Source organism: Carettochelys insculpta, chromosome 15 (assembly GCF_033958435.1).
Source record: "Carettochelys insculpta isolate YL-2023 chromosome 15, ASM3395843v1, whole genome shotgun sequence".
NCBI classification, from domain to species: Eukaryota; Metazoa; Chordata; order Testudines; family Carettochelyidae; genus Carettochelys; species Carettochelys insculpta.
Window position 1 is genome coordinate 31,580,850 of NC_134151.1, and position 18,140 is coordinate 31,598,989.

The following is an 18,140-nucleotide window of genomic DNA, read 5'->3' on the forward strand; positions in this document are numbered from 1 at the left end:
ATTTCTCACTTGTGTTCATTTTGCTCTCTTATTCAGAGTTTTTTTGTTTTTTTTTTAAAAACACACTCATGGTAAATAGACCTTTCTATTCCTTCTCTCCCCTTCGTTTTGCTCTGTATTTACCAATTTTGTTTGCACTAATTTGATTTCATACTTCATAGTAAAATAATTTGAAATGAACTTGCATTAAGACTTAAAATCTGATTTCTATTGCTGGGAAGTCAGCAATGCTAGCTATCATGTAATAAAACAAACTAATGACTCCAAAAACCCTGAGCAAATGTAAATTACGACATCAGAATAGCTTAAGAATGCAGCTGACTGAAATGGATTCAAATTGGAAAAAATATCAAACACAAACAAAAAACCCCAAATACCAAAAATCTACTCCACATTCAATTAAATGTTACTCAAAACTCAAAAACAACTAGATAAAAAAGTGGTGTCCCCTGATCGGCAAGCAAATCTAAATGTTTTGGGGTTTGGTTGTTCAGAGGAAAACACTGGTTCTTGGTCAGGAGATTTTTATATAATGCCTTTCAGAAGCTTGAAATAGAAACAAGCAGATATTCTGAAAGCTAACCAACATATTCAATGGTATGTTTCTAATTATCTTGGCATTTATACTATACATCAGTACGGTATGGTAAGGAGTCCATATCCGTCTACCTTCAATGGTCTAAAGCTCTCTTCCACTTCCCTAGATAAGGGGAAACAGTAGGAATACCAGACTTAAGGTTGCAGTCAATTCAACAAGAATGTTACACTAAAGAAATGTTGCAAGAATGTGAATTTAATTTGTTTGACGGTTTGATTTTTTTATTTTGGTTTGGTTTGGTATAGACTCGGGTAATTACACATGCAGCTGCTCATACCCGAGTGCTTTCTATGGTGGGTTGATCAACAGAGGGGACAAAGTCTATAGAAATATAACCAACAATCACTAGAGGTCTAACATCTTATTAATACAAGGTCTCAGACATGACTACTGAAATATTTGACAGGGAAGTCACTTTAGCATTTGGGACCTAATTTTTGCCTCTATCGTCTGATTAGGGCAATACTGCTTACAAGTAGGTCCTTTTTTGTTCTTGTAGCTGTTGTTGTGGGGGAGGGATTCTGCAGTTAAGTTATTGCTTGTAAATATTACAAATATGATGGGGAGGAAGGTGAGAGGGAGATAGAAAGATATTAATCAGATAGTCTGTGTTGGAAAACAGGAAACCTTATGTTTAAGTCTCATTTCTAGTGATTGTTGGTTACATTTCTGTGCATTTGGCCATCTCCATTGCTCAAGACTGGAAACCACTTGAGTACGAGTCACCACACCATCTTTTATGCACAAGTTAATGGAAAAGTCACAGTGATACAACATCTCCTACAGATACGGAAAACAAGTTCCCATCTTCTAACTCACATAAAAATTTAAGCACACTATTATGGCATAACAACTCGCTGAATGCCTAGAATGCGTGTCAGTCAGGTACTACAGTTTCATAATGCAAGCAAGCATGAAGTCAGGTAAAGTTTTGCATTATTGAGCGAAAACTAAAGGATGCGTCTGGTCCCACAGGGTCACAGGTGCAGAAATGGGCTAACATGAGAAGGCATCTACTGAAATGTCATTAGCAAATATCTCAAACAATTTTAACTTTAGCACAGTAGAACAGGATTGGATATAAGCTACCATTGCAGGCCATGACTACAAGGAACATCTTCAATATTTGCTTTACGTGCTGTATAGTTGCTATTAAACTGCAAAAACTCATTTCAAAAGATTCTGAGAGTAACCGGGGGTCTCCCTCAGACTAGTCTACAGACTTTGTTTTATGTTCCATTAGCATTACGGACTGCGGCTCCATCTGAAGCCCAGTGATCATGTCTGGCTGTGGCAAGGGATGTAAGGGTTTCAGAAAAATGAGGCACTAAGTGCCATAGGAAGGTATGGAGGGATGACATCCACTGTATTACAAAACCCACTATTCGCTGTTTGGCTCGTTGTGGAGGTGCCAAGCACATTGCGATCACGTGACAGAGAAGACTGACTGCTATGGATGTAATTTATGCACTGAAGCACCATGGTTGTACTCTATATGGGTCTGGCTAAAATGGATGTCAGTAATTCCCAGGAGAAAAAAAATTTGCATTACTTCTTGTTCAGCTTGTTCAGCAGAATCCCTTGCTGTACGGGGTTTAATTTTCCAGCCAACCCAGCGCTGACCAGACAAGTAGTGGAGTAGCTAGTGCTTATGGAACAATTCAAGTCAGGACAGCTTAGATCTAGCCCTAGAACTGCCAGGGAGACTGTGGAGCTCTGGATAAGTCATTTATCCACATGTTAAAAAAAAAGGAATAACATAAGGATTCATTATTTATAAATCACTTTAAATATATGAAGCACTAAAAGTTAAGTATGTAGTGGCTCAGCATTTTTGGAAGCCTTCTAAAATAGTGATTTCAGCATTATGATTATCACAACCTACAGTCTTACCTAAGGTATCTCATTTGTTACTTAGGATATAATGATCACAGAAGATAAGGCACAGGAGAAATAAACAAATCTTAAAAATAAAATCATAAGGAATACTTGCATTCTATTTGTTACTAATCCTGACTTCTACATTGTAAAAGTTTGTCTTTAAAGAAATGCCAGATGGCACTGAAGAGTGCTAGAACATGATTAAGATGTACAGTAATTTTTTAAATGTACTATGAAGCTCTGACTGGAATTGTGCATACAGACATGTGGTAGTACAAAAAGATCTGATTCAGTTTTGAACCCAGAGAACCTTGTCATGGGGCAGAATAAGGAAGCTAAATAAAGCAACTGTCACTAACAGTTACACTCATGCCTCTGTCCGCAACAACTAGCTTCACTTCAGTATTGTGTGTGACATTTTTCCTCCTCTTCAATATAAAATAAGCACTTTTTTGTAGAACTCTTGCTAGAATAGTGTTCAAGAATTAGTGCTGGGATTACTTTTACTTCCAAAACCTGCTTTAAAAATCTGTAATCTTGGTAAGATAAAATATTTGCTTAATGTGGGCCATACTAGAACAATTCTTAGACTTTTTAGTTTGATAACCAAATATTTAATTTCATTCATCCCATAACAGTGAGGTGATTGATGCTGACTGGCAGTGCCAGTTTTGCCATTTCTGAATTGTTGGCTTGATTTTCTCCAAATGATTGTGGGGTCAGAAAATAATGGATTTCTAATGAAGAAATCATCCAACATATTTTGCCTTCAGTCAAAATATATCTTCAGAGAAATTTCAAACTAAGAGCCCTCTCAAATAAGCATAGCTAACAACTGGAATGCCAAAATAACCACCTTAGCGCAGTCTGAAATTGTGACACAAAAACTTATGATAGGTAGACCCACAGAACAAGGGGGCACTATGTTGTTGGAGGTTCACTCTGTGGATGAGAAACAATACCTGTGGTCATAAACAATACCCTGGCATTTTCAACAGTGCAGGAGTATAACTTCTCCATCCTCTGAATGCAATTCAGTTCTACCAGAATGGCTACATGTATTTATTTCAGTGATGGTGAAATACATATTATGATGTACATGCTTTAAGGAAAACAGGTTATGAATATAAATATGCATAACTCAGAAATGCCTTGTATGCTGGATAGATAATCCTGTTTTTGTGCAGGTATTTTTGTAGTTGAAGTTACAAGTATTGTGTACATCAGGGGTCAGCAACCTTTCCAAGGTGAAATGCTGAAATATGACCTTTTGAACTCTATGTACCATCCAAACACCAGTGATACTTTTAAAGTCATTAATAATCCTCTTTACAGCAGCTTCATTAATAAAGATATAGAGATTACCATTTAGGTGGTGGATGGTAGCATTAGTTGGACTTTTGTTAAACCATAGGCAGCATGGCTTTGAGTAAGCTCCCAGCTACATGGGGGGAGGAAGTACAGGGGCTGAGCTCATGCCTTGCCTGCCAATGAAAATCAACTCATGAGCCACTCTTGGCACCTGTGCTGGAGATTGCTGACCCCTGGGGTCTACATATTTGTATGCCAAGTGCTTGCCTCTGTGAAAGACCTTACCCTATTGTGAGAGTATGGCTTGTGAAGGGATATCAGTATTTAGCTAACAAAGGAGCTTTAAAGGGTGTCATTGCACGTTTGAGATATTTGGCTGTAAACATGCAATCCAGAAAACAGCTGACCATCTAAAAGGGTCTTGGACAGGTGACCGGCTCACTTGATAAGCTTCATCTTGAGGATACTTTTACACAGAGAGAACAATGGAATTCTCTCCACAGATGAAAAGTATAAGAGAGCCCTGAGTTCCTCCATCTTTTGTCTTCAGCCTGACTTGGAAATTGCCTGATACACCCTAAGAAAGAGAACTTTGCTGGAGACCCTGCTCAAAATAAGATCATTTCTGACTTCAAGATTTCACCTGATATAAAAGGGAGTTTTTTATGGTAAGAACTCACTAGTAAATAGACTCTTAGTGGCACAGAACTAACTACGTGTTTTCTCTTTTGCTCAATTTGGTGAATCACTTTGACCTGTTTTATTAAGCAGATCAGAACTCAGACTAAGATTCAGCCCCAATGTCAAATCAGTGCTCCTGTATGGAGCAGAAATTTAGAGAACAAAGATGACTGTCAAAATTCAGACCTTTATCAATAACTGCATCTGTAAAAATCCTCCGGATCTACCGACCATACACCATCAACAAGCAAGGCCTGTGGCAACTGACTCACCAACTTCCTGCTGAAGAAGAAATAAGGAAGAGAAGATGGCAATGGATTGGACACACCCTTAGAAAACCAACCACCAAACATCACAAGGCAAGCCTTAAGTTGGAACTGACAAGGAAAAAGGAAAAGCAATACCTTGCATAGAGACCTGAAGGCAAACACTAAAATGACAGAATACATCTGGGCAGAACTGGAAAAGACTGCCCAGGACGCGGGCGAATGGTTATCAATGGTCTATGCTCCAAGATGTAGGAGTGGATGAGGCACTAGTTATTTAAGTCCTACTGTTTTACTTTAGCAAGAACACTTGCTTATAATGAAAGCCAGTGTAAATCATCATCTGGGGAGGGCTATCACTTTGCTTATCTCCCTTTCATTGACCAAAGGGCCTTACATAATAAGACCTCCCTTTTCAAATCTTTTGCATGGGGGGGCGCATTATTTGGGGTTTTGATTCCTTCTGGAAGTTGATTTCCTGGGTGCTGTGTCCCAGAACTGCATCCACCCAGAGCTGTGGTTAGTGTCTGCATTGCTCTGCAAGAAGGCAGTAACCCCAGTTCCCTGCTTTGGCTGAGGGAAACCAGAGGTTCGGACTTGGCAGGACAGGGTGGCGGGGAGCCACAGAGAGCAAGAAGGTGGGGGTCATGATCAGCATACTGGGGAACCTCCCAAGGGATCTTCTGTGACCGCACTCTCTCACACATACCACATGAAAAGCACTTTGATAGCGTCCAAGTTTGCTCTCCTGGTCTCCTTAGTACTGAACAAATTTTTTTTCACTTGTCTTAGAGACAATAGCTTACTTATGCTCCAAAGTGTCAATCTCCCTGGACACTCAGTGGCAGATTTAAGGGTGGAAGTCCTGAAACAAAGAAATTTCAAAAATCAAATGGACAGAGAAATCTCTGCCCTGCAGTTTATTTGCAAATTTGACTCCATTAACGAAGGATTAAACAGAGACTGGGAATGGCTCGCATCTTACAAAAGGAGCTTCTCTGCCCTAGGTGTTAACATCTCCACATTAGACTGAGAATGGGCCATATTCCGCACCCCTGCCCCACATCTTATCTGACCTGTTTTTTCCTCTCTTCATACATACTACTGATAAAGGGCCTTTTCCACCCTGACTGAATAGACCTTGTCAGCTCCGGCATTCCCTTTTACTGGGACCCCCTGACTCTTTAAATACCCCTCAAACCACCCCCTCCACTCACACATCTGATGAAGTGGGTCTTTGCCCATGAAAGCTTATGCTCCAAAATATCTGTTAGTCTGTAAGGTGCCACAGGACTTTTTGTTGTTCTCTGCTTCAAACAGACTCCTTTTCGGGAACCTTTAACTGATGAGACAATTCTATCTACTGCCTGATGGTCTTAGATTAGGTGCGTCCAAGAAATACAAAGAGAGAACTGCTGTTAATATGGTGCTGATGTTTGTTACCAACAAATCTTTTACTAGCAGAATCTCACAACATACAAAATATTAAAGCTATTTAGAAGATGTATTCATTTTACTTGAAAATTTATTTTTTAATCTCAGTTTTCTCATCTTAAAGCTTAATTCCACCTTTCATATTCCACTGGAAACCTGAAAGGCCAGTCACACCCTTGTCTTGTTATTCTAATTCATCTAAGACTCATAAGGTTATACAAAGAAATATACCAACTGCACGATATTAAAATTGTGCTACCTAACATCAATAAAAACACAAGTGGAGGATCAAATTGATGTGAGAATTTTTGGTGCCTTAGTGGAGTAAAATTATAGTATGATTGCAAGAACAGTTTAGGTGGAAGCTTCTTTTCACTGTTCTATCAATATCCCAGAATCTTGATTTGAAATCACCACTTTTTGGAGAGAGACTCTTTCTGCTCATTGGTTTGAGTATTGGCCTTGTAAGCCCAGGGTTGTGAGTTCAGACCTTGAGGCAGCCATTTAGGGGTCTGAGGCAAATAGATTTAAAAAAAAAATCTGTCAGGGATGGTGCTTCAGGCTGGCAGGAGGGCAGGGGGCTCTCGAGGTCTCTTCCTGTTCTATGAGATATACATAACTCCAGCCCTTTTTTTGAGAGGTCTAAGTGACTTCCAACAAGCATTCGCACAGCAACTGCAATGGAAGCATGAACTTTAGAGACCTGTCAACTCTGAACTTGACTGAAATCCCTAAACAGACACTAGTGTCCTGTTTTTCTTTTGAACCAGTGACCAAAACCATACCCATTGTTCTTTGATCACATTTCAAAACCAGCATGAATTCATCTCCTCTTATAACTGGAGAATACCTTTTGACTAGGTCTCTCTCTTTATTTGTAATTCATGCTTTCATCGTTTGGAGGGAAAGAGTGGAGTACAAGATTTATTCTCTAAAAAGCTAAATTCTTTAATTATTCTTAAGTTTTAATTCTAAAAGCAGAAGACGAGAGTCAATTGCATATCACTAAACATATATTCTCTCTCAAAAAGGGATGCGTTATTTACCCAAGAATACAATGAAGAAGTAAGCTTGTTTTAATTTAAGTCTTGAGTCTACAATGGATGTAAATATAACATGAGAAAGATCTAAGAAAAGTTCTGTAAAAGTGGCAACACTGACAAAATCAGTAATCAATGTAGTTTTAGTTCTCATTCAAATAAGATGTAAAACAGCAAGAACCATGACACAAGTAGCCCTCATGAAAAAGCAAACAGTATCAGCTGAGAAGCTTAGGTCATACAAGCAACATGAAGAGGGGTGCTCAAAGTACAAGATCTAGTAGTCACAGGTTTAAGGCCATGATAAAGACCCAGAAAAAGGTGATTAAGGTGCTGTAGGAGAACATGAATGTCAGTGTCAACTTGAAAGACAAATTTGGTCTTGACAGGAATACCTGAAGATCAAGAGCCAATTACCCTAATTAAAGACAAGGTGACGAAGATAAAGTAGAAGAACAAGGACAGAAGCCCAACCAATCTCAAATTTAAAACAGCACTTTTACACAAATTTAAAAAGCTTACCAAAAAAGTCAATATTACCTGATGGAGAATGAATTAGTGATTTAGTAATACACTTAAAGTTAAGTTTCTGCTATATAAGCAATATTTTTACAATTAACGTTAGTTTTATTTTACCTGCATTTCCTTCCTCTGCCCATTACTGACTATAAAAAGACAGCTAGTAAATATTTTCCTCCACCACATATTCTCTCTCAGTACATTAGACATTATTTGTTCTGCTTGAATAAAAGAAGTGAAACCACTGACAAAGCAGACTTCCTGCCAGTAGTGTCACAGCCTAATATAAACTGCTCTGGGAAATATGTCCTTCATCTACCCAAGAGAAGACATTTACCAGAATAAGTGGAATATACATACACATCCCTGTTGTAACAGAGTTTAGCAGCTTTTTGCTCAGATACAAACTCACTGAGGTCAGCAACTTTTTGGCTAGTGGGCCCTCGGAGACAATGTAGCATTAAAACCTGGAAGTCAGAGACTTCATATATTAGAGTACACAAAAATATCAAACAGCTTTTGCTGTAAAACTGTGGGTATCCACCAGTTCTGAACCAGTAGCCCCTTTAATGAACTACCCACATTATTCTAGCCAACTAGCCGCATGCTATTGCCAAATAGCCATGTGACTAGTATGTACAAAACTATGGCTGTAAAAGATGCCAACTGTTTTCACTTGATATGACAAAAAAGCAGGTCACTTTCCAACCAATATCTGGCCATCAAAAAAGATTATGTACCCTGCTGGAGCAGTATATTGAAAAAGTGCATAAACATATTTCCACAAATCTAAAATGTTCAAAACCATATTCAACCAGGAAATGGAAAAAATGCATTGGATGAAATATTCATCACTGCGACAAAAGAAACAGACTTAAGGGGGGATTGTTTTCTGAAAGCCACAAGGGGCTAGATATGCTAGGCTGGTGTTTCAGACTCACACTAAGATGAGATAATACACGTGTCCCACAGGTGCGCAAACTACATCCTGGGCAGGTACTATTCTCCTTGCTTTGCTTCCCTGGTAGAACACAATATGCTGCTACTGGATAAGCAACAGGAACATGACTGAAAACTATCCCATATTAACATGTAGAAGTGGGACAACTATTGTGTAGCACCTATTTTGCCAAATATGTCAAACTACTTATTTGATTCAGGCACTTTTAACTGGTTTCCATCCCACTAAGCATCTAAACTGTCAGACGCATGTAAAGAATTCAAATATTGCTGACCTTAATGAAGAGGAAAGCTGGAAGAGTGAAGTAACAGAGCTTAAATATCTGGTTAGCACAGAGGTATTGCCATCCTCTTCCAAAAGATGCTGAAAGGAATATGGTTGATGACAGTGTTGCTAAGGGAAGAGTTAAGCTAACTGAGAATGTCATGGTTGGTTACAAAGAGTTTTTGATCATGGAAAGAGAGAAATCTAAGTATCTTGTTTAACAAGAATGCCACCTAGAAGTAAATACTGTAAGGTTTGCAACTGTTACAAATGTCACATCAAGTTTTGTCTCTGAGTTTGGAGCTTCTCTCTTCAGGAGAATTTCATTAAACAGAGGAGCAATAAATGTGGTGATGGCTCACAAAAGAAAGGTAAAAAATGTTGTTAGAATGAAGAAAAACAACATTTACAGTCAACAAAAGTAACGAACATGTGAGCTGGATAAATTTGTTTTATAGAAGGCTTTGCTCCATTCCCAAAATGAAATGTTCAAGTGACAGTATGGCTCCCTCAGGAAAACTTTTAAACTATATTCACTTCTCTAGAATATCTATCCTATTCACACTATGAGGTTTACTGAGATGCACAATGATAATTTGGAAACACTGAATTCTCCAAGTATTCCGTTATATTTTAAAAAAATTAATGGAACATGTTTAGGGGAAGTTTTCAAAGAAGATGCAACTATCAAAAATAACTGGTCTTTTTGGTGTGAGCTGAAAGAGGTCTCAAATGAACAGGCAATGCAGGTAAATGCAAAATTTGCCTCCTGGTGAAATTTGCTGAAGTGATTTTTTTTCCAGCAAAAGAAACTTGTAAAGGTAAGGCTGCAGTGGTCCTAAAATAATCCTCTTATAATGCCAACATTTTACACATGAACTGCCCTAAAAATGTGCAAGTCCACAGAGATACAGATCATCAGTGCAACAAATCCTGAAAGAATTCCAGATTATGTTTATAAGGAATACACCTCCCCTTCAAACAATGTGTGTCTTTTTTATTCTTGCAGCACAGCTGCATGATGGCCTCATTAGTCTGCACCCTAAGAAATAGTGAAGTCCTTGTAAGCGGTCACTACAGAAGCCATGAGACTGGAATCTTGGAGCTTAGTCCTTTGGGCTCTTCTGAAAATCTCAGCCGTTAAAACTCTTCTATAGACCCATTCTTCGCTCCCAGCTGTTTTGTATAACATTACAGCTTTTCTGTTAAACAGGTTTGTTTTTTTTTTCTGATTCACCAATGAACAACAGCTCTAAAATTTGAAACAGAAGTGATTGTTTAAAGATGCCAAAAAAGGGAAAGAAAAACACTTTTACTGGAGAGGAATACACATATCCACTCAGTTCTAGATGTATTCACTGTATTTCACTATACTGAATTTCTGCTTGTATTTTCAAAGAACAAATTATTCAAAAATCTTAGGAAGTAGCTTTATGTTATTTACAGTTTACATGGCAGAAACATATCCAGAAGGTAAAGGGGACAAAAGAGGAACAGACTTCATCCTATTTACCTTGATGAGTCATAGTGACAGGTTCCTCACTGGATACATTGTTGTAAATTACCACAGCTGTGGCATTATATGAAGCTGCTCGCAGTATTTTCTCTCTAAATGTGCAGTTTCCTCGTTGTAACAAAGCAATCCACTGCTTGGTATTTGAAGGAACATGGAAACGTGTTCGAGGATCACAGCCCAGGCGATCTGTCACTGGAAAAAAGGAGAAATTTATTCATCAGAGATTTGTTCAAAATGACAAAAAAGTTAAAAGGAAAACAAAAAAGTTTGCCAAAGAATTCAGTCGTCCCAGACTTGAAAACTACTACCCTCTTGATATCAAAGCTTAAAAAAAGTTGCATGCTTGAAGAAAGAGTCCCCTTAAAAAAAATCTTTAACAAGTCATACTCATTAACAGCTATAAAAACATATACCTGAGAATTAATTTAGTGACCTCAAAGACACTTAACTCCATAACGAATTAAAATTTGACTGAGTACCTGTTCAAGGGGAAAAACATTAAAATATGATTTGTGCACACAGACATTACAAAGCATGTTTCTCTGCCACATACAGTAAAATATTTTCTCCCTTTTAATGGAGTTATAAATATCATCTCAGTGTCAAGTATGACTAAACAGAGGAGGATGTGAAAGCTTTTAAACCAGTGCTGTCAAATAAAGACTAGTTTTATTAAGTATGATTGGTCTATCTTTTTCAGAGTTCAACTGTCAATCCTAAAAACATTTTGGTGCCACCAAGTAACCAGTTTAACAGGTTTATGATACAATAGTATACCATAACAATTTTCTTAAAAATCAGTTCGCTCTCAATTTCAATACACCTGACAAAACCTTCCTGTAGCAAGCAATAAAATATAGTTCCCAGAGGTAACCTACATTTTCTGGGCAAATTTATGTGTGAAGTTTACTACAAAGCCATCCAGGTTATTAAATGTAAAAGGAATCCAAACAGAAGGCCTTTGTAAGCATGGTCCAGTGATGCTAGAAAGATACCAGGTGCTGGATGTGCTTTAATTAGGCTACAACTTTATTTCTACATGACTAAGAGAATTGTGCCAATAAAATTTGCCCAGTACAGGTAATTCAATACTCAATTACATACATTCTTCTCTCTTCTGGACCTAACCAACTCATCCACTCTCCTCAAATGAGGGTTAAGAAGGTAAAAAGAGAGGCTGACTACCTGCTGTATTGCTCACAGGAGTCAACCATACCCCCCAACCTCCACTCCTTCAAAGAATAGCTTCCTTAAATCCTTTCCCAATCCATTTTAACTAAATCACCATATCCATTCACTACAGAGTACCCGCACTGAATATCTGCCCAGCTTGCATAAAGCCCTACATATTCACAGATCTCCACTTTGTATCCATGGACATCTACCAATGTAAAAGATATCCATGACATATTTTTGCAAATATTGATGCAGATACAGAGTTTGTATCTGTCCAGGGCCCTATACATAATCATAGCCTACTCCCCACTCCTTTTTTCCTTTATCTCCCCCTCTACGGCCAGCCCCAACCTATCATGGAGAAGACAAAAATGTCCACCTGATCTTGGCCAATGCATTGGTAAGGGAAAAATTCCTTCCAAGGAACCAGTAGAATGGTAGGAACCAGTATAATGCCCACAGCTGATCATAATGAAACTGGTATTTCAACTACTTCCAAGAGAGGGAGGGTGAGTGCTGTTCATCCTGGTCCAGGTGAAAAGATGTGGGCATAAAGAGTCGCTCTCTCTTCTGGTCACCTAAGCATCCCCACGATGACCTGGTATAGAGTTGTCAGTACACAGTAACTCTCTAGCTGCCATTAAGGGGACAATACATCCTTCAAACCAGACAAAAAGTGCCCATTGCTTAATGTGCAGGGAGGTCAATTACAGACTCAGCAAGTGCAGAATGGTGGTGCAATGTGCCCTTGGCAGTTTGAAGTCAAGGTTCAGGTGCCTACTGACCCATATGGACCTTTCAAAAACTAATGTCCCCACTGTGGTTGCAGCGTGCTCTATTTTGCACAACCTTTGAGAGTCCAAGCGGGAAAATCTCATGACAGCCTAGAATGTAGAGGCTGATAACATGAGCAGGGCTTATACACAGCTGCTCACAAGGGCATTCTCCAATGCGAATGCAGAGGCAGCAGCAAAAAAGGAGGCTTTGAAAAATAGCTTTATGAATGATCAGGCCACCACATGATTCTGCTGTATTTGACTGCTGTATCACAGTTTTTTTGGATATTTGTTGGAGGAGAGGTTAAGGTACAGGAAAAAGAATGGATGAAAAGGGAGGGTTATTTTCAAAAAAGGAATGTTTGTATTTTTGGGGGTGGGAATGCTAAGTTTTGTTTTCCCCTTCAAAGCAGAGGTGTACATATGCATGAATTAAGCAAGGTTTGGCATCTGGCATCCCCGTCTGTGGGGCAGGCACCACTGAGGACCCAAACCTGGACTCTGGGCAGTGCCTCCGAGGTCCCATCATCCCCAGCAGCTTTGGCAACCTCCAACCCTACCCAGGTCCCTCTGCTGCAAGTACTCTGTGGACCTTGGCATAGCAGGCAGCTGGCCTATCAGCCCTCTCCACACCTGCTGAGGTCCTTATGCCACAAGTTCCAGCAATGTTTTGTGCACCCCACTGCTCCTGTGAGCCAATAAATGAGACTGTGGCTCTCATAAAATGAATATGTTTATTTCAGGGGGAGAGGATTAAGCAGCAGGGTAAAGAAGGGGTGCCATGGGAGGCGGAGTAAGTTTTTAAGTAGGTCTTGGGGGTGGAGCAGCAGACTATCCTTGTCCTCCCTCCCCACGTTCAGAGACCGCAATGAGGGCGGGTGAGCGACCTGGAGTCTGGGAAGCAGGCAGCTGAGACCACAAAATGATGGCTTCATAGGGAGTCTCTCTGCAGCTTCAACCTGGAGCACAGGACCTCTGCTTGGTCTCACACAGCTGTGAGGAGATGTACCGTGTCCTGTCTCAAATGCACCAACTGCTCGCTCCTGAACTCCAGGATACTCTGCCGCCATTGTGCTATCGCCCTCCGACTGGCAGCGGGTGCTGTTTCAGCCCATTGCAGCTGCTGCAGGATAAGGTCCTGCTTGGACCTTTTGTGCTTCCTTGCCCTGTCTCCCATGCTGAGGATGTCTGCTGGAAAGCAAAGGTCAAAACAGATAATTCACACAAAGCACTTACCCACAGAATCAATGCGTCTGTCTTTACAATCAGTGAAACTTTCCTTTTGCAAAGCTGCTTTTGGCTTCTTAAGGATGGCAAGGAATCAAACTTTACACTGCACGTTCCTCAATTATCCAGACCATTTCATTGTCGAAATGGTAAGCTATTGTCCACTTCAGTAGGGGTGTGTGTGTGTGGGTGGGTTTAAAGCAGGGGAAACCAGACAGTGTCCAGGAGCAGGGGAAAAAGTTTTAGGCAGAGCCCGGAGCAATCTCTGCATGGAAAACCCACCTGCACTGGACATGCTGGTGTCTGGGAGCAGGATCCGCAGAACCCAGCAGCCACATGGGGATAAGAAAGGCTTTGATTCTAGCTGTATGGCCAACTGGAGGTAGAAAGGAGCCGTTAGGTGCAATGAAAGGTGAGGGGAAAGTCTTCCAGCTTCACAGTGGAGAAAAAATTTCTCGGAGGTTCCTGGAGCAACCCTCATCAGGAAAAAGGTCATTTAAAGCAGGGAAAACCATGCTGAACATGTAGGCATCCAGGAGCAGGGTCTGCAAAGCCCGGCAGCTGCATGGCAAGGGGGAACACTTCGATTCCAGCTGCACAGACTTAGTGGGGAGCGATCCATGTAACATGCAAAGAAAGGCAGGAGAAAAGCTTTCCACACATGACGGAGAAAACATTTCTCGATGGCAAACGATCAAGCCAGCAGCATGGTGGGAGGGGAGAAGGTCAGGAGAGCCTGCCAGCCACGTGGAAAGGGGGGAACTGAGTGCCCGCCAGCCACATGGTGCGGCAATGTGGTCCTAGGAAATGTAAAAGGGCAGGAAGTATTACAAAGAAATCTAATCCAAATTCCTCTGCTTCTGTAGGTTGCCAATGATGACATCACCCTCCTAAGAACAACAGATAGAGAAGAGATGCTCATTCTGTGTGAGCACAAGCCTGCAAAATTTGCCAAAATGTTGTGTGGCACCATGATACCAGATCACTATCTGGTTGTCTGGCACAGTCACAGAGAAGCTGTGTGCTACTGTGGAAGCCACAATAAATCAGGCCTGCCCAAAAACCTCATGGAAAAAATACAAGAGCACCTGGATGAGGCCTTTGTGGAGCTCTCAAAGGATAAGCATTCCACTCCTGGAAATATTAAAAACATGCTGTTCTGAGGGACACAGATCCATACGAAAGCTATACCTAAAACCAGCCACAAGCCACTTGTAGCATTCCAGGAAAAAACTCACCAGAACAGCTGGGCCCTGGTGGTTGGGCACAAAGGGTGAAGAGGTCCAGGCTGTCAGGAACAGCTTCCTTGAGCCCCTGCTGGCTGCCCCAGTCCTCCTCTCCACTGACCTTTTCCTTCTACCCTCCCCAGGATCAGCTCCGCTCAGGTCACCCTGGACTACGAAAAGGACTTCCTGAGGAGTCCAAATTAAGCACAAGTATCATGGCTGGGTCCCTCCCAAGAACTGCGTCCAGGTGTTCAGTCTTTGGAAATGACCCAGACCACTCACTGGCTTCCTGGACTTTGTGATAAGCCTGACTTTTCACCTTCATCTCACATTGCTGAGCATCCTGGGAGTAACCACGGGCAATTATCCCATAAATGCCCACATTTCACTTGGACACTTAAAGTCTGCCCACCACTGACTCCTCTCCACGATCAGCAACAAGATCCATAATCTCGTTATGGGTCTATTTTGGAGCTCTCTTGCAAGCCTCAGAACTCAGATCACAAAGCGGAGAACTCGTGATGGCAAGAGATGGCTACCAATGCAATGCGACATAATGGCTAAATGATGCAATGGCTAACAATGCGATGGTTACCAATGAGATGGCTAACACAAATTCTGGCTTCCAGGTGACCTTTAAATTTCCTGGGCTGGCTGGTGATGAATTCACATTCGTGGGCTTCCTGCGACCAACTTCCTGCATGTCCAGAGAGCAGTGGAGATGGAAGCAGCAAGAGTGGACAACCATGGGGCATTGTGGGATACATATAAGACACCTCTGGAGGCTCAAAGTTTCCACACTAGCCTTAATTTGAACTTGATGCTATGCTGAGTCACTTTCAACGATTATTTTAATATCAACCTTAGAGCTCCCTAAAATCAACCTAATGGTACTTATAGTGAAGAGTGACTGTTTTAAAAAAAAAAAAACAAAACAACCAATCGAGCAAACTGCCTTAAATTCAACTTTTCTCTCTAGTGTAGACATAGCCACATTCATGCTGGAGCAGTGCTGCACTTTTGTCTTTTGCTCATCAGAGGCTACTGTGGCACTAGAATGAAGCACAGCTACCTGACTGACAGTTGGAGTCTGCTGTCAATAGGAAGGAGAAAAGGCTGTATTCCTCAGAACATCCTGCCCATGGGACCAAATGGAGGTGGCACAGCACTGGCGGGGGGTAGACGCAGGGCAAATCAGAACAGGTCACAGGTCAGGGTTCAGAAGGGTTAGTGGGGAAGGAACAGGCTGGTGGTCAGCAAGGGTTTCCATAGGGGAGGGTCTAATTCCCTAACAACCCCCGCAACCCTTCTCCCAAAAAAAAAAACAAAAAAACAAAAAAAAAAACACACACTCCTGTTCCATACTTCTTCCTACCACACCCAACAACCCTCCAGGTTGAGTCCCAGCAATTACTTCCCCCTCCCTCAAGTCCTTTGTTACTCTTGACTCCCTCTAGCCCTTGCACTGCTTGTGAAGGGTGTGGGGAAATATGTTCCTACATTAATGTTAGGAATCTACTTGTCAAAAATAGTCCCTGAATCTTTTTATTGCTGACAGGTATTTTAACATATGCAGAATTTTAAAATCATGGAAACAAGTTTTACTTTTGGTGCACAATTTCTCCAAGAGTAACTCACGCAGTATCTTTTACCAGTAATACAGCTATGCAAGCTTTATTAACAGAAGAACTATTGGGACTTGTTTGAAAGAAGAACATTCCCCACAACTAAAATGACTAACTTACATTAAATGAGAAGGTTACCTTTGCTAAATGTCCGAAGGAGCAAAAGGAAACATGGAGTATGCAGTACAGTAACCCTTGATTTAATTGACGAATGGGGGAAGGGGTGTCTTAATGCTAAAAGTCTGTTATATCTGAATGTCTATACTGCATGATGATGCACTGACCTTCCCAGACCATCACTCACTCCTGTCCTCTGCCCCGGCTCCTGCATCTTTGCTCCCCTCACACCTCCTCCTGGTTCCTGGCCTAGTTCCTTCCAGCTCCTGCAGCTCTCAGTGCTGCGGCTCTGCCAGCCCCTAGCTCCGAGCTGCCCGCATAGGGGTGTGTGTCTGGGAGGGGGTGAGGGACTGGCAGACAGGGCCCATTATTTTGAAAGTCCGTTTTTATCAGGGTCTGTTAAATCGAAGGTTTACTGTAATATCTATTCTCAAAGAAAAACAAAAACTGAAGTAAACACAGATTTACTAATATTTACGATATGTTCAAACAACAGCACACACTGCTGCACATTTCATCATTCTCTTTCAGCTGCAGGAAGTTCTAATCTGATATAGCACAAAATATCTTATCCATTGTTACTATCAGTCTTTTTACACTAAGAAATGCAAACATACCAGTCTAACAAAAGGCATGCTATCAGTATGCTTAATCGACCATCCCTTCATCTATATGACAGAAATTCCACTTTACCAAGTAATTCTCTAATTCAGACACAGGCCAGGTGGATTTTAGCATATAAAACAAAATAAAACAGAAATAAAATAGAAATTAAGAGTTAAAAATGAAGTGAATAGAATAATAAAAAGTTTGGTATTATGGTAGAATTCAGAAATATCCCAGTTTTATCAAAAGGAAATTATGCAAGCGTCTCAGTATATTTGTATCACTTAAAATTTTAAAACATTTAGCTATGATCACTAACAGTGAGTTATATATAGGCATAACAAAAACAATAGAGAAGGTGGACTGAATTAGCATAGCATAGCAAGCCTGTAAGTAACACAATGAATAAAACCAGAAATGATAAACATCAAACATTTTAGAACTACACTATGGCATACAGACTCCTATAGCAGGTAAAACATAGTAAGGAATAGTGTTCAACCTGTCTAAACACTGTGCCCAAGACAGTATCTAGAAAATTTTAGAAAAAGAGTATAACAGAATTGTTGTAAGTATATTCTTGTTAAAGATACATCATCTCTAAATTTACTGTCCTATGAACATAGTATAAGTTCCATTAAGTCTATTTTTGCAGACAATCACACAGTGTACAGGTAACACTAATGGAGAGTTAACCATTTTCAGGGTTTGGGTTTTTTTTGGGTGGGGATGGCGGAAAAAAGAGGGTTTGTTTTTAATATTCTCCAGAGGATCTAACTATTACAGTGAATTGCTTCTTACAGAATTTATAAAGTATCTGCTATGTGTCAGTGCTGAGCATATCACTCAGCATTGTAAGGGACAGATAACCAAAATAAGTCAGCAAGTTGACTTGTCAATAGTTGTCCATCATCAT

The 18,140-nt window shown here is 40.5% G+C and overlaps 1 protein-coding gene across 4 annotated transcripts in view; it reads right to left on the reverse strand.

The window, feature by feature from the left end:
• The window catches only part of RNF130 (ring finger protein 130), a 104,209-nt gene that overhangs the window by 76,603 nt on the left and 9,466 nt on the right, over positions 1-18,140 (reverse strand). For all 4 annotated transcript variants that reach the window (XR_012647680.1, XR_012647679.1, XM_075010182.1 and 1 more), the window contains exon 2: positions 10,469-10,663. Coding sequence is in view for 2 of the 4 variants with exons in the window: in XM_075010182.1 (XP_074866283.1) it covers positions 10,469-10,663 (195 nt within the window). In the remaining 2 variants the exon portion in view is untranslated. The remainder of the gene's footprint in view (positions 1-10,468; positions 10,664-18,140) is intronic.